Source organism: Salvelinus fontinalis, chromosome 11, assembly GCF_029448725.1.
Source record: "Salvelinus fontinalis isolate EN_2023a chromosome 11, ASM2944872v1, whole genome shotgun sequence".
Lineage (NCBI taxonomy): Eukaryota > Metazoa > Chordata > Actinopteri > Salmoniformes > Salmonidae > Salvelinus > Salvelinus fontinalis.
Genome location: NC_074675.1, coordinates 7,869,811 through 7,890,969, shown reverse-complemented (window position 1 = coordinate 7,890,969; position 21,159 = coordinate 7,869,811). Strand labels below are relative to the sequence as shown.

The 21,159-nt window shown below is 42.7% G+C and overlaps 1 protein-coding gene across 2 annotated transcripts in view; it reads right to left on the bottom strand.

Moving 5' to 3' along the window:
• Positions 1-19,667, bottom strand: part of nell2b (neural EGFL like 2b) — a 128,459-nt gene extending 108,792 nt beyond the window's left edge. The window contains exons 1-3 of one of the 2 annotated variants that reach the window (XM_055937298.1): positions 19,304-19,667; positions 18,816-18,944; positions 1,934-2,084 (exon numbers count right to left, since the gene is read on the bottom strand). In XM_055937298.1, the coding sequence (XP_055793273.1) occupies positions 1,934-2,084; positions 18,816-18,944; positions 19,304-19,358 (335 nt within the window). In that variant the 5' untranslated portion in view covers positions 19,359-19,667. The other variant, XM_055937299.1, reaches the window with a different exon arrangement.
• Between the last annotated feature and the right edge of the window lie 1,492 nt (positions 19,668-21,159).

Below are 21,159 nucleotides of genomic sequence, written 5' to 3'. Positions count from 1 at the left end.
AGGGTCCTCTATAGTGTCTCTGACTGGAGTTCAACCAGGGTCCTCTATAGTGTCTCTGACTGGACTTCAACCAGGGTCCTCTATAGTGTCTCTGACTGGACTTCAACCAGGGTCCTCTATAGTGTCTCTGACTGGACTTCAACCAGGGTCCTCTATAGTGTCTCTGACTGGACTTCAACCAGGGTCCTCTATAGTGTCTCTGACTGGACTTCAACCAGGGTCCTCTATAATGTCTCTGACTGGACTTCAACCAGGGTCCTCTATAGTGTCTCTGACTGGACTTCAACCAGGGTCCTCTATAGTGTCTCTGACTAGACTTCAACCAGGGTCCTCTATAGTGTCTCTGACTGGACTTCAACCAGGGTCCTCTATAATGTCTCTGACTGGACTTCAACCAGGGTCCTCTATAGTGTCTCTGACTAGACTTCAACCCGGGTCCTCTATAGAGTCTCTGACTGGACTTCAACCAGGGTCCTCTATAGTGTCTCTGACTGGACTTCAACCAGGGTCCTCTATAGTGTCTCTGACTGGACTTCAACCAGGGTCCTCTATAGTGTCTCTGACTGGACTTCAACCAGGGTCCTCTATAGTGTCTCTGACTGGACTTCAACCAGGGTCCTCTATAGTGTCTCTGACTGGACTTCAACCAGGGTCCTCTATAGTGTCTCTGACTGGACTTCAACCAGGGTCCTCTATAATGTCTCTGACTGGACTTCAACCAGGGTCCTGTATAGTGTCTCTGACTGGACTTCAACCAGGGTCCTCTATAGTGTCTCTGACTGGACTTTGTCTTTGAGGACTGTGTCTTACCTGTGTTCTGCATGGTGTATGGAGAGGACTGTGTCTTCCTGTGTTCTGCATGGTGTATGGAGAGGACTGTATCTTCCTGTGTTCTGCATGGTGGATGGAGATGACTGTGTCTTACCTGTGTTCTGCATGGTGGATGGAGAGGACTGTGTCTTACCTGTGTTCTGCATGGTGGATGGAGAGGACTGTGTCTTACCTGCGTTCTGCATGGTGGATGGAGAGGACTGTGTCTTACCTGTGTTCTGCATGGTGGATGGAGAGGACTGTGTCTTACCTGCGTTCTGCATGGTGGATGGAGAGGACTGTGTCTTCCTGTGTTCTGCATGGTGGATGGAGAGGACTGTGTCTTACCTGTGTTCTGCATGGTGGATGGAGAGGACTGTGTCTTACCTGCGTTCTGCATGGTGGATGGAGAGGACTGTGTCTTACCTGTGTTCTGCATAGTGTATGACGAGGACTGTGTCTTACCTGTGTTCTGCATGGTGTATGAAGAGGACTGTGTCTTCCTGTGTTCTGCATGGTGGATGGAGAGGACTGTGTCTTACCTGTGTTCTGCATGGTGGATGGAGAGGACTGTGTCTTACCTGTGTTCTGCATGGTGGATGGAGAGGACTGTGTCTTACCTGTGTTCTGCATGGTGGATGGAGAGGACTGTGTCTTCCTGTGTTCTGCATGGTGGATGGAGAGGACTGTGTCTTCCTGTGTTCTGCATGGTGGATGGAGAGGACTGTGTCTTACCTGTGTTCTGCATGGTGGATGGAGAGGACTGTGTCTTACCTGCGTTCTGCATGGTGGATGGAGAGGACTGTGTCTTACCTGTGCTCTGCATGGTGTATGAATAGGACTGTGTCTTCCTGTGTTCTGCATGGTGGATGGAGAGGACTGTGTCTTACCTGTGTTCTGCATGGTGGATGGAGAGGACTGTGTCTTACCTGCGTTCTGCATGGTGGATGGAGAGGACTGTGTCTTACCTGTGCTCTGCATGGTGTATGAAGAGGACTGTGTCTTCCTGTGTTCTGCATGGTGGATGGAGAGGACTGTGTCTTACCTGTGTTCTGCATGGTGGATTGAGAGGACTGTGTCTTACCTGTGTTCTGCATGGTGGATGGAGAGGACTGTGTCTTACCTGTGCTCTGCATAGTGTATGGAGAGCAGGACTCCAGAGTTGAGTCTCTCCTGCTTCAGAGTGGCCAGCACAGTGAACTCTGTCTTGTCTCTCAGCTTCTGGAGCATCACCTCTGCTACATCCTCCTTCACCCTCACGTTCCTCCATGAGTCTGAGGAGAGAGAAAAGGCAGAGAGAGAGAAAGCAGAGAGAGAAAGCAGAGAGAGAGAAAGCAGAGAGAGAGAGAAAGACAGCAGAGAGAGAGAAAGCAGAGAGAGAGAAAGCAGAGAGAGGGAAAGCAGATAGAGAGAAAGCAGAGAGAGAGAAAGCAGAGAGAGAACGCAGAGAGAGAGAGAGCAGAGAGAGAGAAAGCAGAGAGAGAGAAAGCAGAGAGAGAGAGAGAGAGAGAGAGAGAGAGAGAGAGAGAGAGAGAGAGAGAGAGAGAGAGAGAGAGAGAGAGAGAGAGAGAGAGAGAGCGAGAGAGAGAGAGAGAGAGAGAGAGAGAGAGAGAGAGAGAGAGAGAGAGAGAGAGAGAGAGAGAGAGAGAGATCTCTGAATCTTAGTGTTGTTGGCCACAATTTAACATCAAGCGCTGTAGTTCAAACAGGTGCTAATAATAGAGTTGATCTATAAATGTAACGGCTGTGGGTACTGGAGGAGAGATTTAGGACACACTGCATTATGTAATACAGGTTATCCAACAAAATATTGTACCAGTCAAAGGTTTGGACAAGCCTACTCCTTCAAGGGTTGTAAGTAACAACAAAAAATCCAAGGACATAGACATATCTGATGTTGGCAGAAAGCTTAAATTCTTGTTAAACAAATCAAAATATATTTTATATTTGAGATTCTTCAAAGTATCCACACTTTGCCTTGATGACAGCTTCGCACACTCTTGGCATTCTCTCAACCAGCTTCACCTGGAATAATTTTTCAACAGTCTTGAAGGAGTTCCCACATATGCTGAGCATTTGTTGGTTGCTTTTCCTTCACTCCACGCTCCAACCCATCCCCAAACCATCTTAATAGGGTTGAGGTCGGGTGATTGTGGACGCCAGGTCATCTGATGCAGCACGCCATAACTCTCCTTCTTGGTCAAATAGCCCATACAAAGCCTGGAGGTGTGTTGGTTCATTGTCTTGTTGAAAAACAAATGATAGTCCCACTAAGTGCAAACAAGTTGGGATGGTGTCTCGCTGCAGTATGCTGTGGTAGCCATGCTGGTTAAGTGTGCCTTGAATTGATCAAATAATTCACTGACAGTGTCACCAGCAAAGCCCCCCCCCCCCCCCCCCCCCCCCCCCCATGATGTTGAGATGTGTCTGTTACTTGAACTCTGTGAAGCATTTATTTGAGCTGCAATCTGAGGTGCAGTTAACTCTAATGAACCTATCCTCTGCAGCAGAGGTAACTCTGGGTCTCCCTTTCCTGTGGTGGTCCTCATGAGAGCCAGTTTCATCATAGCGCTTGATGGTTTTTGCGACGGCATTTGAAGAAACGTTCAAAGTTCTTGACCTTTTCCGGATTGACTGACCTTCATGTCTTAAAGTAATGATGGACTGTCGTTTCTCTTTATTTGAGCTGCTCTAGCCATAATATGGACTTGTTTTTTTACCTAGTAGGGCTATCTTCTGTATACCACCCCTACCTTGTCACAACACAACTGATTGGCTCAAACGCATTAAGAAGGATAGAATTTCCACAAATTAACTTTTAACAAGGCACACCTCTTAATTGAAATACATTTTTTATTTAACCTTTTTTTAACTAGGCAAGACAGTTAAGAACAGATGGAGATACAAAAAATGCTTCTGGATAGATTGTCCTTCCAGTCTCAGTTTCTGATAGAGAAGGAGACAGCAACCACAATCCCTCACAGGGACAGAGATGTTATACTGTGTGTTTCTGAGACTGGAACCATCATCACTCACAGGGACAGAGATGTTATACTGTATGTTTCTGAGACTGGAACCATCATCACTCACAGGGACAGAGATGTTATACTGTATGTTTCTGAGACTGAAACCATCATCACTCACAGGGACAGAGATGTTATACTGTATGTTTCTGAGACTGGAACCATCATCACTCACAGGGACAGAGATGTTATACTGTATGTTTCTGAGACTGAAACCATCATCACTCACAGGGACAGAGATGTTATACTGTATGTTTCTGAGACTGGAACCATCATCCCTCACAGGGACAGAGATGTTATACTGTATGTTTCTGAGACTGAAACCATCATCACTCACAGGGACAGAGATGTTATACTGTATGTTTCTGAGACTGGAACCATCATCACTCACAGGGACAGAGACGTTATACTGTATGTTTCTGAGACTGGAACCATCATCACTCACAGGGACAGAGATGTTATACTGTATGTTTCTGAGACTGGAACCATCATCACTCACAGGGACAGAGATGTTATACTGTATGTTTCTGAGACTGAAACCATCATCACTCACAGGGACAGAGATGTTATACTGTATGTTTCTGAGACTGGAACCATCATCCCTCACAGGGACAGAGATGTTATACTGTATGTTTCTGAGACTGGAACCATTATCACTCACAGGGACAGAGATGTTATACTGTATGTTTCTGAGACTGGAACCATCATCACTCACAGGGACAGATATGTTATACTGTATGTTTCTGAGACTGGAACCATTATCACTCACAGGGACAGAGATGTTATACTGTATGTTTCTGAGACTGAAACCATCATCACTCACAGGGACAGAGATGTTATACTGTATGTTTCTGAGACTGGAACCATCATCACTCACAGGGACAGAGATGTTATACTGTATGTTTCTGAGACTGAAACCATCATCACTCACAGGGACAGAGATGTTGTACTGTATGTTTCTGAGACTGGAACCATCATCACTCACAGGGACAGAGATGTTATACTGTATGTTTCTGAGACTGAAACAATCATCACTCACAGGGACAGAGATGTTATACTGTATGTTTCTGAGACTGAAACCATCATCACTCACAGGGACAGAGATGTTATACTGTATGTTTCTGAGACTGAAACCATCATCCCTCACAGGGACAGAGATGTTATACTGTATGTCCCCAGTTTTAGAGCTGTGGTTATATTGGTTAATTAGTGTCATGTACAATCATTTAACCTTGATGAGTAAGGTCACATGGTTGCTACCCTTTGAGCGGGCTCTCATGTCAATAAACCATCTATTCGACATTCTATCCTGTACACTGTTGTGTTCCATATTGAAAAGGAACAGAACCCTGCTCCCTTTAACCGCGGATACAACACCTCACTTCCAGTGTATCTACAGAGAGAGTGAGAGAAGGGATTGGAACCACGGGAGAGCCCTGATCTCTGGCTGCCTTTTGTTCTCCCTCTGCCGAACCTATCGCTTCATCCTTCCACCCCTCTATCCTCAACTCACCTCCCTCTATCCTCTCCTCAGACATCTACGCTCCTTTAATGGAACCATCAATAAGAGATGAAGGGAGTGTGTGTGTGTGTGTGTTAGATGTTCATGGTCTTGTACGACAGAAACACAGCATCTACAGCTGGTGAGAACAGGTTCAAAATAACTGGGGAGAAAACAATGTGGTCTATCCGGTGCATTCAGAAAGTATTCAGACCCTTCACTTTTTCCACATTTTGTTACTTTACAGCGTTATTCTAAAATGGATTCAGTTGTTTTGTTCCCGTCTCATCTACACACAATATTCCATAATGACAAAGCAAAAACAGGTTTCTAGAAATGTTTGCAAATGTATTAAAAATAAAGAACTGAAATATCACATTTACATAAGTATTCAGACCCTTTACTCAGTACTTTGTTGAAGCACCTTTGGCAGCGATTACAGCCTAGAGTCTTCTTGGGTATGATGATACAAACTTGGCACACCTGTATTTGGGGAGTTTCTTCCATTCTTCTCTGCAGATCCTCTCAAGCTCTGCCAGGTTGGATGGGGAGCATCGCTGCACAGCTATTTTCAGGTCTCTCCAGAGATGTTCGATCGGGTTCAAGTCTGGGCTCTGGCTGAGCCACTCAAGGACATTCAGAGACATGTCCCAAAACCACACCTGAATTGTCTTGGCTGTGTGCTTAGGATCGTTGTCCTGTTGGAAGGTGAACCTTCGCCCCAGTCTGAGGTCCTGAGCGCTCTGGAGCAGGTTTTCACCAATGATCTCTCTGTACTTTGCTCTGTTCATCTTTCCCTCGATCCTGACTAGTCTCCCAGTCCCTACCACTGAAAAACATCCCCACAGCATGATGCTGCCACCACCATGCTTCACCGTAGGGTTGGTGCCAGGTTTCCTCAAGACGTGACGCTCAGCATTCAGGTCAAAGAGTTCAATCTTGGTTTCATCAGACCAGAGAATCTTGTTTCTCATTGTGTGAGAGTCCTTTAGGTGCCTTTTGGCAAACTCCAAGTGGGCTGTCATGTGCATTTTACTGAGGAGTAGCTTCCATCTGGCCACTCTACCATAAAGGCCTGATTGGTGGAGTGCTGTAGAGATTGGTGTCCTTCTGGAATGTTCTCCCATCATCACACAGGAACTCTGGATCTCTGTCAGAGTGATCATCGGGTTCTTGGTCACCTCCCTGACCTAGCTGGCCACTAGAGAGAGTTTTGGTGGTTCCAAACTTCTTCAATTTAAGAATGATGGAGGCCACTGTGTTCTTGGGGACCTTCAATGCTGCAGAAATGTTTTGATACCCTTCCCCAGGTCTGTGCCTCGACACAATCCTGTCTCAGAACTCTACGGAAAATTCCTTTGATCTCATGGCTGGGATTTGCTCTGACCTGCACTGTCAACTGTGAGACCTTATACAGACAGGTGTGTGTCTTTCCAAATCATGTCCAATCAATTGTATTTACCACAGGTGGACTCCAATCAAGTTGTAGAAACATCTCAAGGATGGTCAATGGAACAGGATCCACCTGAGCTCAATTTCCAGTCTCACAGTAAAGGGTCTGAATACTTATGTAAATAAGATATTTCTGATTTTTTTATGTTTAAAAACCTGTTTTCGTTTTGTTATTATTAGGTATCATGTATAGATAGATTTTTTATTTAATCAATTTTAATATAAGGCTGTAACGTAACAAAATGTGGAAAAAGTCAAGGGGTCTGAATACTTTCCAAATGCACTGTATGTCCCATAGATAGAGTATATACTACCATAGATATAGTTTTTACTACCATAGATACAGTATTTACTACCGTAGATACAGTATTTACTACCATAGATACATTATATACGACCATAGATACAGTATATACTACCATAAATACAGTATGTACTACCATATATATAGTATATACTACCATAGGTACAGTATGTTCGACCATAGGTACAGTATGTACTACAACATTACGAACTGGGGGACATGGCCCTACAGTTGATTATGATACTGTCATTTGTTTTAAACTCAACTTTAAAATACTCAACTGTGTAACACATAGCTGATGAGGACATTTAGATGATCGTAGTGGTCGGGGGAGGTTGCTGTTCTCAACAGCAGTACACAGTGAGCTAACATGTGACCATTCTGATTGAGGAACAACGGCCATTCTCTCTCTGTCCCCCTCCCTCCCTCTCTCCATCTATCATCAGAAAGAAGACAGAAAGAACAGAGAGAGAGAGCGAGAGAGAAGCCTATCCTCATGCTCCCTGTCTATAACAGCATCTGTTCAACAGCCAGCTGTCGGTCCTTCATTGACAAGTGTCCATATGGAGCGGTTGGGTGGTGATGTCATAAGGACCACTATCTCACAACGCTCACACAGAACACTCTCTAACATACAGTAGAAGTAGGTTGGGTGGTGATGTCATAAGGACCTCTATCTCACAACGCTCACACAGAACACTCTCTAACATACAGTAGAAGTAGGTTGGGTGGTGATGTCATAAGGACCTCTACCTCACAACGCTCACACAGAACACTCTCTAACATACAGTAGAAGTAGGTTGGGTGGTGATGTCATAAGGACCTCTATCTCACAACACTCACACAGAACACTCTCTACCATACAGTAGAAGTAGGTTGGGTGGTGATGTCATAAGGACCTCTATCTCACAACGCTCACACAGAACACTCTCTAACATACAGTAGAAGTAGGTTGGGTGGTGATGTCATAAGAACCTCTATCTCACAACGCTCACACAGAACACTCTCTAACATACAGTAGAAGTAGGTTGGGTGGTGATGTCATAAGGACCTTTATCTCACAACGCTCACACAGAACACTCTCTAACATACAGTAGAAGTAGGTTGGGTGGTGATGTCATAAGGACCTCTATCTCACAACGCTCACACAGAACACTCTCTAACATACAGTAGAAGTAGGTTGGGTGGTGATGTCATAAGGACCTCTATCTCACAACGCTCACACAGAACACTCTCTAACATACAGTAGAAGTAGGTTGGGTGGTGATGTCATAAGGACCTCTATCTCACAACGCTCACACAGAACACTCTCTAACATACAGTAGAAGTAGACGCAAAATAATTCAAGGCATTCAATATTTCAATAAACAACATCACAGAAGACAACGCAATTCAACCAATCAGAAATGACAAGGTGGGACACGGAGTCAAGCTGAATAAATGTGGATGAGTTGATTGAAAATAAACAGAAGGTGTAGACCTTCGAATGTGCATCTCACACTGTGTAGAAATCTTCAAAACAATAGTAAGACTTGTGCATCTTTCACCAGAACAAGGGACTTGTGCATCTTTCACCAGAACAGGGGACTTGAGCATCTTTCACCAGAACAGGGGACTTGAGCATCTTTCACCAGAACAGGGGAATTGAGCAGCTTTCACCAGAACAGGGGACTTGTGCATCTTTCACCAGAACAAGGGACTTGTGCATCTTTCACCAGAACAGGGGACTTGTGCATCTTTCACCAGAACAGGGGACTTGAGCATCTTTCACCAGAACAGGGGACTTGAGCATCTTTCACCAGAACAAGGGACTTGAGCAGCTTTCACCAGAACAAGAAACTTGATCATCTTTCACCAGAACAGGGGACTTGAGCATCTTTCACCAGAACAGGGGACTTGAGCATCTTTCACCAGAACAAGGGACTTGAGCATCTTTCACCAGAACAGGGGACTTGAGCATCTTTCACCAGAACAGGGGACTTGTGTATCTTTCACCAGAACAGGGGACTTGTGTATCTTTCACCAGAACAGGGGACTTGTGTATCTTTCACCAGAACAAGGGACTTGTGCATCTTTCACCAGAACAGGGGACTTGTGTATGTTTCACCAGAACAGGGATGGATGTTGGATGGATGTTGAAATGGTTTAACACCCAGTCAGAGGGTTCAGATTCATGGAGATTACTACTAATCTGCACCATACGGTCTATTTTATTTTACCCCACTGTCCTCTTAAGACTTAACCTGTGGATGATGGGGGAGGGAGGGAGTACATTACAACACTCTTGTCTCTCTCTGTCTCTCTCTTTAACTCTCTCTTTCATACACAAATCCTGTCAATTTGTCCTGGGTTACAGTTAGTGTTGGAGTGATATAGATCAATACAGCAAGCAGAGAGAAGAGATAAGAAGTTCCACACACACACACACACACACACACACACACACACACACACACACACACACACACACACACACACACACACACACACACACACACACACACACACACACACACACACACACACACACACACACAGCCAGCCTGTCTGGTGCCTCAGAGGGACTGGCCTCATTTCAGGGCTTTCCAGGTCTCTCTTTCTCCTTTTCAGGGCTTCTCCTGTTCCTGCTGCCTGGCCTTCTGTCAGACACTCTGTCTCCGCTGTATTGAACCACAGCCTGGGGACACACACACACACAAACAAACACACACACACACACACTTGTACCAGCCTGCAGCCATCATCACAATACTAGTTAGTTCTCTCCCTGAGAAAACTATAAACCACAGCATCAACCATGGACAGAGAGAGATCAAATCAAACGATTAACCACATGCTCTGGATACAGGCGTAGACCTTACCGTGAAATGCTTACTTACAACCCCTAACCAACAATGCAGTTCAACAAATAGAGCTAAGAAAATATTTAATAAATAAACTAAAGTATAAAATTGTATAAAATAAAAAGTAACACAATAACATAACAATAACGAGGCTATATACAGGGGTATCAGTACCGTATCAATGTGGGGTGTGCAGGTTAGTCGAGAGAATGTGTATATGTAGGTAGGGGTAAAGTGACTATGCATAGATAATAAACAGTGAGTAGCAGCAGTGCCCGGGTGGCCATTTGATTAATTGCTCAGCAGTCTTATGGCTTGGGGGTAGAAGCTGTTAAGGAGCCTTTTGGTCCTAGACTTGGCACTCTGGTACCACTTGCAGAGGCGGTAGTAGAGAGAGCAGTCTATGACTTGGGTGACTGGAGTCTTTGACAAATTTTTGGGCCTTCCTTTGACACCGCCTAGGTCCTGGATGGTAGGAAGCTTGGCCCCAGTGATGTACTGGGCCATACACACTACCCTCTGTAGAGCCTTATGGTCGGATGCCGAACAGTTGCCATACCAGGCGGTGATGCAACCGGTCAGGATGCTCTCGATGGAGCAGCTATAAAATATTTTGAGGATCTGTAGACCCATGACAAATCTTTTCAGTCTCTTGAGGGGGAAAAGGTGTTGTCGTGCCCTTTTCAAAACGGTCTTGGTGTGTTTGGATCATGATAGTTCGTTGGTAATGTGGACACCAAGGAACAAGAAACTCTCGACCCGCTCCACTACAGCCCCGGCCTGTTCGGCCCTCCTTTTCCTGTAGTCCACGATCAGCTCCTTTGTCTTGTTCACATTGAGGGAAAGGTTGTTGTCCTGGCACCACACTGCCAGGTCTCTGACCTCCACCCTGTAGGCTGTCTCATCGTTGTCGGTGATCAGGCCTACCACTGTTGTGTTGTCAGTAACCTTAGTGATGGTGCTGGAGTCATGCTTGGCCATGCAGTCGTGGGATCACATCTAGATGATTAATGACAAGGAAATGCTGCCTTGTGTTTTTATCACGTTTGGGGTGTAAAAGTTTGATTTATCAAGATACATGCCATGGATTTGGTCACAGGAAGTGGCCACAGGAACCAACGTGTGTGTGTGTGTGTGTGTGTGTGTGTGTGTGTGTGTGTGTGTGTGTGTGTGTGTGTGCGTGCGTGCGTGCGTGCGTGCGTGCGTGCGTGCGTGTGTGTCTGCTTGAGTGCGTGCATATGCGTGTGTGTCTATTTAAATCAGTTGAATGATTCATGACACGTAGCCATTACACAGGAAACAAGTGTCTCAACTCCACATAGCGTTGAATTAAAGCAGGGGAATGAACACGTCAGATTTCTACAGCCTGGCAGAGAGACAGAGGGAGCAACAGGGAGAGAGAGGAGGACAGAGACCACTTAGAAGACAGGATGACTCACTTTCATAAAATACGACCAATTCATTGGAGAAATATCATCCTGTTTCAATCTCAAGTGGTCAGATTAAAGCAGATCACATCTGGTTCTGATAGAACAATTGATCTAAGTTATTACTTCTACCACTTAATGATGCACTTCTAATGTACCTCTATGGAACACATCACTTCTAATGTACCTCTATGGAACACATCACTTATAATGTACCTCTCTAGAATACATCACTTATAATGTACCTCTCTGGAACACATCACTTCTAATGTACCTCTCTAGAATCCATCACTTCTAATGTACCTCTCTGGAACACATCACTTCTAATGTACCTCTCTAGAATCCATCACTTCTAATGTACCTCTCTGGAACACATCACTTCTAATGTACCTCTCTGGAACATATCACTTCTAATGTACCTCTCTGGAACACATCACTTCTAATGTACCTCTCTGGAACACATCACTTCTAATGTACCTCTCTGGAACACATCACTTCTAATGTACCTCTCTGGGATACATCACTTCTAATGTACCTCTCTAGAATACATCACTTATAATGTACCTCTCTGGAATCCATCACTTCTAATGTACCTCTCTGGGATACATAACAAAATACTCTCAGAACTGTTTCCAACATATAGGCCTTTAATCTCTGCTTCCTGTTACCCAATGCATCATGGATATATGTTCTATGACTAATGTTGCTACCACTGTTAGGCCTCTTGCCCTTCTGTCTGGTTGGCACACAGAGCTTGGTAATGGGCACAGGAATAGCATCTCATGTGTATGTGTGTTACATTCACTCACACACACACGCACGCACGCACGCACGCACGCACGCACGCACGCACGCACGCACACACACACACACACACACACACACACACACACACACACACACACACACACACACACACACACACACACACACACACACACACGTAGGGCCGACAACACTACACTAACGGCATCCTGTCCTGCTGTGCTGTTGCAGATTCAGTCTCTATTGGGGTGATGAGTAAGCAGCAACCTGATTGCTGCACTGAACAGAGAGAGCATCCAGTCAACATAGAGAGGTACAGGTGTAGGATCTTAATTTGATCCCCCTGTTGCAGGAAATGTTTTACTTGTAGTGTATTTGAGGTTTAAAAAGGATTCTGAAGTTTGTCATTTCCACTTTGAAATTTCAGACTTGATTTTCCCTTACAAAAAATGTATCAACCTCTACGAAAATGTCCATTAATTATAATCCTAATACTACAGGATTGTTTTTCCGCTGTAGCAAACTTGCTCATATTATGATCCTACATCTGTACAGGGAGGGTTCACTCACTCAGCAGGTTTGAGGGACACATTGTTTCTGATATGAAACCTGATGAGATTGATGAAATTCATGTCCTATTCTTTGGCAGGTGTGGAATCCTCTTTCACCTCTGGATTCCATATATCTATGATGACAACTTTCAATGATCTCTATGAAGGCATCAAGGGAACAGGTGGGTTATAATTGTACACGAGAGAGAAAATATAATTTCTATAATAGATGAATAGATGTAGTTGAAGAATATACCACAATGGGATCCATCTAATCCTTGTGGAAGCCAAGAATTCTGGGAGAGAGGAGAAGGGAGAACAGTGGTAGGATATTCCTGTATGGACACACACACACACACACAGACAACACTCTGCAGGCAGAGACACTGGCTACAATTCCTCTCATTCCTGAGTTGTTTGAATCATATATACAGAGCCTTCAGAAAATATTCATACCCCTTGATTCATACCACATGTTGTTGTGTTACAGCCTGAATTCAAAAAGGATTCAATATTTTATTTCCTCACCCATCTACACACAATAACCCATAATGACAAATTGAAAACATGTTTTTAGAAATGTTTGCAAAATTATTGCAAATGAAATACAAAAATATATAAATTACATAAGTATTCACACCCTTGAGTCAATACATGTTAGAATCACCTTTGGCAGCAAATACATCTGTGAGTCTTTCTGGGCAAGTCTCTAAGAGCTGTAAGTCTTTCTGGGCAAGTCTCTAAGAGCTGTAAGTCTTTCTGGGCAAGTCTCTAAGAGCTTTGGACACCTGGATTGTACCTTAGTTACCCATTCATCTTTTCAGAATTCTTCAAGCTCTGTCAAATTGGTTATTGCTAGACAAGCATTTTCAAGTCTTGCCATAGATTTTCAAGCAGATTTAAGTCAAAACTGTAACTCGGCCACCCAGGAGCATTTATTGTCTTCTTGATAAGCAACTCCAGTGAATATTTGGCCTTGTGTTTTAGGTTATGGTCCTGCTGAAAGGTTCATTCATCTCCCAGTGTCTGTTCGGAAGCAGACTGAAGCAGGTTTTCCTTTAGGATTTTGCCTGTGCTTTGCTCCATTACGTTTCTTTTTTATCCTGAAAAACTCCTCAGTCCTTAACGATTACAAGCATACCCATAACATGATGCAGCCACCACTACGCTTGAAAATATGGAGAGTGGTACTCAGTAATATGTTGTATTGAATTTGCCCCAAACATAACACGTTTTATTCAAGAAAAAAAGTGAATTGCTTTGCCACATTTATTTTGCAGTGTTAGTGCCTTGTTGCAAGCATGTTTTGGGATATTTTTATTCTGTACAAGCTTCCTTCTTTTTACTCTGTCAAGTAGTTTAGTATTGTAGAGTAACTACAATGTTGTCTTTGTGGTTGAATCTATCTTTGAAATGAACTGCTCGACTGAGGGACCTTACAGATAATTGTATGTGTGGGGTACAGCCATGAGGTAATCATTCACAAATCATGTTAAACACTGTTATTGCACACAGACTGAGTCCATGCAACTTATTATGTGACTTGTTAAGCACATTTTTACTCCTGAACTTATTTAGGTTTGTCATAACAAAGGGGTTGAACACTCCATTCTGCCTTTCATTCTGATTCTCATAGCCTCAACAAAAACATGGACTGCTACTGGTACTGGTACTGGTACTGGTACTGCTACTGCTACTGCTACTGCTACTGCTACTGGTACTGGTACTGGTACTGCTACTGGTACTGGTACTGGTACTGCTACTGCTACTGGTACTGGTACTGGTACTGCTACTGGTACTGCTACTGCTACTGCTACTGTGGATAAAAGGCATACAAATCAAATTGTATTTGTCACATGCGCCGAAAACAACAGGTGTACACCTTACGGTGAACTGCTTACTTACGAGCCCTTAACCAACAATGCAGTTGTAAAAAAGTAACTAAGAAACATTTGCTACATAAACTAAAGTAAAAATAGTAACAGAAGAAAATAACAATAACGAGGCTATATACAAGGGGTACCAGGACTGAGTCAATGTGCAGGGGTACGAGTTAGTCGAGGTAATATAGATAATATGTACATGTAGGTCGGGGTAAAGTGACTATGCATAGATAATAAACAGAGAGCAGCAGCAGCATATGCAAAGGTGTGTGTGTGTGTGTGTGTGTGTGTGTGTGTGTGTGTGTGTGTGTGTGTGTGTGTGTGTGTGTGTGTGTGTGTGTGTGTGTGTGTGTGTGTGTGTGTGTGTGTGTGTGTGTGTGTGTGTGTGTGTGTGGTTAGAGTCCAGTGAGTGTACATTGAGCCTGTGCAAGAGAGTCAGTGTGAAACATAAAAGATGCCTATTAAATTAAATGAATGACTTAAGCTTCGGCACAAAGGCAGTTTTCAGCCCTGTTTTCTGCTCTGGGGGGGCGGTCTGCATTGCTAGCTCAGCCACAGCCACTGAACCTCAGATCAACACCCTCAGTTTGGAGACATCAGATAGAGAAACTCCAGATCAACACCCTCAGTTTGGAGGCATCAGAGAGAGAAACTCCAGATCAACACCCTCAGTTTGGAGGCATCAGAGAGAGAAACTCACAGAAAGTCTGAATGAAAGAAACAGAGACTCTTGTGGAAGATGAAAATAAATACAACTCTCCCTCACACAAACACATTCTACACATTTTGCCATGAGTCTAGGAGAAAATGTTGCTGTTTTATAACTAATTTTCTGCAATTCATATTGCCATGGGTCAGAGAGAAACATTTTCAGTTTTATAGCTAATCATGCTATTGTACACATTTTGCAATTAGGCTGAGAGAATTTAGCATTTTTAAAGCTAAATTCCTGCAATTCTATACATATTGTCATGAGGCAGAAAGAAAAAATTGCAGTTTTATAGCTATTCATGCTACTCTACACATTTTCAATGAGGATGAGCAGAAATGTTGCACTCTGACAGCTAATTTACTGTCATTCAAGGCCTACTATATCTGGGGGTGGGGTGGAGGGGGGGGGGGGGGCACTATAACCTGCTGCGGGGGATGTGGTATGCCAGTGTTTACTAAACCTACAACTCCAGACATGGGATTAGAAGTCACAATATGAGGACAGCTGAATGGCAGAATGAAAGACTTCTGTATGGATTGGATTTCTATTCTGGATCTTTGTTTTGTTGATCCACTCAAAGGATTGGGATAAATAGTCTGTCATTTATAGACTGAAACAATAATGTCGCTGCCCATAGTTCACTGCAGCCCTGCACCAGGCCACGGCGGTGTTATCTATTATGACTGTGTTATCTATTATGACGGTGTTATCTATTATGACGGGGTTATCTATTATGACGGAGTTATCTATTATGACGGTGTTATCTATTATGACGGAGTTATCTATTATGACGGTGTTATCTATTATGACGGTAGACGGTGTTATCTATTATGACGGTAGACGGTGTTATCTATTATGACGGTGTTATCTATTATGACGGGGTTATCTATTATGACGGTAGACGGTGTTATCTATTATGACGGGGTTATCTATTATGACGGTGTTATCTATTATGACAGGGTTATCTATTATGACGGAGTTATCTATTATGACGGTGTGATCTATTATGACTGTAGACGGTGTTATCTATTATGACGGTGTTATCTATTATGACGGTAGATGGTGTTATCTATTATGACGGTGTTATCTATTATGACGGTGTTATCTATTATGACGGTGTTATCTATTATGATGGTGTTATCTATTATGACGGTGTTATCTATTATGACGGTGTTATCTATTATGACGGTGTTATCTATTATGACGGTGTTATCTATTATGCCGGTGTTATCTATTATGACGGTGTTATCTATTATGACGTGTTATCTATTATGACAGTGCTATCTATTATGGCGGTGTTATCTATTATGACGGTGTTATCTATTATGACGGGGTTATCTATTATGATGGTGTTATCTATTATGCCGGTGTTATCTATTATGACGGTGTTATCTATTGTGACGGTGTTATCTATTATGACGTGTTATCTATTATGACAGTAGACGGTGTTATCTATTATGACGGTAGACGGTGTTATCTATTATGACGGTGTTATCTATTATGACGGTGTTATCTATTATGACGGGGTTATCTATTATGACGGTGTTATCTATTATGAAGGGGATATCTATTATGGCGGTGTTATCTATTATGACGGGGTTATCTATTGTGACGGTGTTATCTATTATGACGGTGTTATCTATTATGACGGTGTTATCTACTATGACGGTGTTATCTATTATGACAGGGGTAATCTATTATCGTCATACAGTAGGCCTAGGATAATGTGAATGCTTTATCACGCTTTGGGTGAAACGTCAAGACCAAACGTCCATCCTAGTAGTAGACCTACTGATTGTAACTCAATAACCTACCTGCTTTTTAACATGTGTGTAGGCAATTTGAACTCAATGTCTTATGGCATAACAGAAGATTAGTCGCACGTGCAAACGTAAACAAGATCAAAGTACAATGTGAGAGTAACATTTTTAACCTTTATTTAACTAGGCAAGTCAGTTAAGAACAAATTCTTATTTTCAATTTCGGCCTAGGAACAGTGGGTTAACTGCCTTGTTCAGGGGCAGAACGATAGATTTTCACCTTGGGGATTTGATCTTGCAACCTTTCGGTTACTTGTCCAACGCTCTAACCACTAGGCTACCTGCCTCTAACCACTAGGCTACCTGCTCTAACCACTAAGCTCCCTGCTCTAACCACTAGGCTACCTGCCTCTAACCACTAGGCTACCTGCCTCTAACCACTAGGCTACCTGCCTCTAACCACTAGGCTACCTGCCTCCCCGTGGGAGAAATGCATAGATATGTGTCAAATACAGTTGTTGGGTCTATTATGACGGTAGACGGTGTTATCTATTATGACGGTAGACGGTGTTATCTATTATGACGGTGTTATCTATTATGACGGGGTTATCTATTATGACGGTAGACGGTGTTATCTATTATGACGGGGTTATCTATTATGCCGGTGTTATCTATTATGACGGTGTTATCTATTGTGACGGTGTTATCTATTATGACGTGTTATCTATTATGACAGTAGACGGTGTTATCTATTATGACGGTAGACGGTGTTATCTATTATGACGGTGTTATCTATTATGACGGTGTTATCTATTATGACGGGGTTATCTATTATGACGGTGTTATCTATTATGCCGGTGTTATCTATTATGCCGGTGTTATCTATTATGCCGGTGTTATCTATTATGACGGTGTTATCTATTATGACGGTGTTATCTATTATGCCGGTGTTATCTATTATGACGGTGTTATCTATTATGCCGGTGTTATCTATTATGCCGGTGTTATCTATTATGACGGGGTTATCTATTATGACGGTGTTATCTATTATGAAGGGGATATCTATTATGGCGGTGTTATCTATTATGACGGGGTTATCTATTGTGACGGTGTTATCTATTATGACGGTGTTATCTATTATGACGGTGTTATCTACTATGACGGTGTTATCTATTATGACAGGGGTAATCTATTATCGTCATACAGTAGGCCTAGGATAATGTGAATGCTTTATCACGCTTTGGGTGAAACGTCAAGACCAAACGTCCATCCTAGTAGTAGACCTACTGATTGTAACTCAATAAGCTACCTGCTTTTTAACATGTGTGTAGGCAATTTGAACTCAATGTCTTATGGCATAACAGAAGATTAGTCGCACGTGCAAACGTAAACAAGATCAAAGTACAATGTGAGAGTAATATTTTTAACCTTTATTTAACTAGGCAAGTCAGTTAAGAACAAATTCTTATTTTCAATTTCGGCCTAGGAACAGTGGGTTAACTGCCTTGTTCAGGGGCAGAACGATAGATTTTCACCTTGGGGATTTGATCTTGCAACCTTTCGGTTACTTGTCCAACGCTCTAACCACTAGGCTACCTGCCTCTAACCACTAGGCTACCTGCTCTAACCACTAAGCTCCCTGCTCTAACCACTAGGCTACCTGCCTCTAACCACTAGGCTACCTGCCTCTAACCACTAGGCTACCTGCCTCTAACCACTAGGCTACCTGCCTCCCCGTGGGAGAAATGCATAGATATGTGTCAAATACAGTTGTTGGGTCTTACCTTGGAAAAGAAAGGCTCTGCTCTCATTGTGGAACCCCTGAACTTGAAAAACTCCAGCGTGAGACTCTCCCAACTTCAGTTCATCGAATACGTTGATGCGGAGGGCAGGGTCGACCCCAAAGCCTAGAGCTGGATGAGAGAGACCGGATAGATAGAAAGAGTCCGGCAGCGGCAGAGATAGCGTTAGTTCAGCACCATGGACAGCGACCGGCAGCCCGACACCTTGGTGTGGACACAGCGCAGCCGGCTATTGCTGCTTTATCATGATGTAATGCTGCGAAACTAAGCCTGCAAACCTCCATTCTGATAGGTTACAACTTCCTACACAGCCAAAATTGTAAAATGATTGTAAAACATGAAAATTAAGAATTGCATTCATTCAGTTATCAACGGAAACCACGTCACAGTAACATACTAAAATCAAAACATGACAGCTATGGGAAATCAGTCAACATAATTGCGTAACAAAATTCAGACGTTTAGCTCACCTGGGAAGATGGCAAATATACTGTACAAAAAATAAAGTTTGAATAGTCCCATCATGAATGGAAAATAATCACAACAATTAGTCCATGCTTTTCTGTCCACTTCAAAAATACTGGTGGTACTAAAATACCGCAGGCGATACGCGTCAGTCAGAAGAAAACCACATGCTCGCAAAATGACGCGTCATCTAATATTGACCGTCGGCGTTCTTAGAACTTTTAAGACCAATTAGAAATAATTGACGTCAAAATATTCCATTCAACATCCGTGATGATTCAGAAGAGAGCGCTGAAGACAGGTGCAGCAGCATCACTATACGGGCTGCTAGCTGGCGAGTGAGTGAGAGGAGGCTGGTATGTGGAGACTCATGGAAAGCGAAAGGATAGCGTCTGTGCTCTCTCCTGCCCCCTTTTGGTCTACGGTGGAACACAATCTAGGAGATGAGACTGATTACACTTCTGCCATCTGTCAGATTTCTCAACATCACCAAATGACCGTAGGAGAGTTGCATTTAACGTTTGATATTCAATGATAGTAATTTAATCAGCTAATATTTTCAGCTGTGCGTTTTTCCTGATCCTCTGGCATGCTTAGCCTGCTGCACATGTGTTTTTTCAGGGTGGAAAAACAAAATGTTCCCTTCAATTTTCAAATGCATTGAGAGCTACATTCCATGCACCACACCATCAGCCAGTAGAGAGAAGAACTCCCTGGGAATCTAAACTATTAACATCCCATTGTCATTAACATCCTCTATGTCATTAACATCCCATTGTCATTAACATCCTCTATGTCATTAACATCCTCTATGTCATTAACATCCCATTGTCATTAACATCCTCTATGTCATTAACATCCTCTATGTCATTAACATCCTCTATGTCATTAACATCCCATTGTCATTAACATCCTCTATGTCATTAACATCCTCTATGTCATTAACATCCCATTGTCATTAACATCCTCTATGTCATTAACATCCTCTATGTCATTAACATCCTCTATGTCATTAACATCCTCTATGTCATTAACATCCCATTGTCATTAACATCCTCTATGTCATTAACATCCTCTATGTCATTAACATCCTCTATGTCATTAACATCCTCTATGTCATTAACATCCTCTATGTCATTAACATCCTCTATGTCATTAACATCCTCTATGTCATTAACATCCTCTATGTCATTAACATCCCATTGTCATTAACATCCTCTATGTCATTAACATCCTATATGTCATTAACATCCCATTGTCATTAACATCCTCTATGTCATTAACATCCTCTATGTCATTAACATCCTCTATGTCATTAACATCCTCTATGTCATTAACATCCCATTGTCATTAACATCCTCTATGTCATTAACATCCTCTATGTCATTAACATCCCATTGTCATTAACATCCTCTATGTCATTAACATCCTCTATGTCATTAACATCCCATTGTCATTAACATCCTCTATGTCATTAACATCCTCTATGTCATTAACATCCTCTATGTCATTAACATCCTCTATGTCATTAACATCCTCTATGTCATTAACATCCCATTGTCATTAACATCCTCTATGTCATTAACATCCTCTATGTCATTAACATCCCATTGTCATTAACATCCTCTATGTCATTAACATCCTCTATGTCATTAACATCCTCTATATCATTAACATCCTCTATGTCATTAACATCCAATTGTCATTAACATCCTCTATGTCATTAACATCCTCTATGTCATTAACATCCTCTATGTCATTAACATCCTCTATGTCATTAACATCCCATTGTCATTAACATCCTCTATGTCATTAACATCCTCTATGTCATTAACATCCTCTATGTCATTAACATCCCATT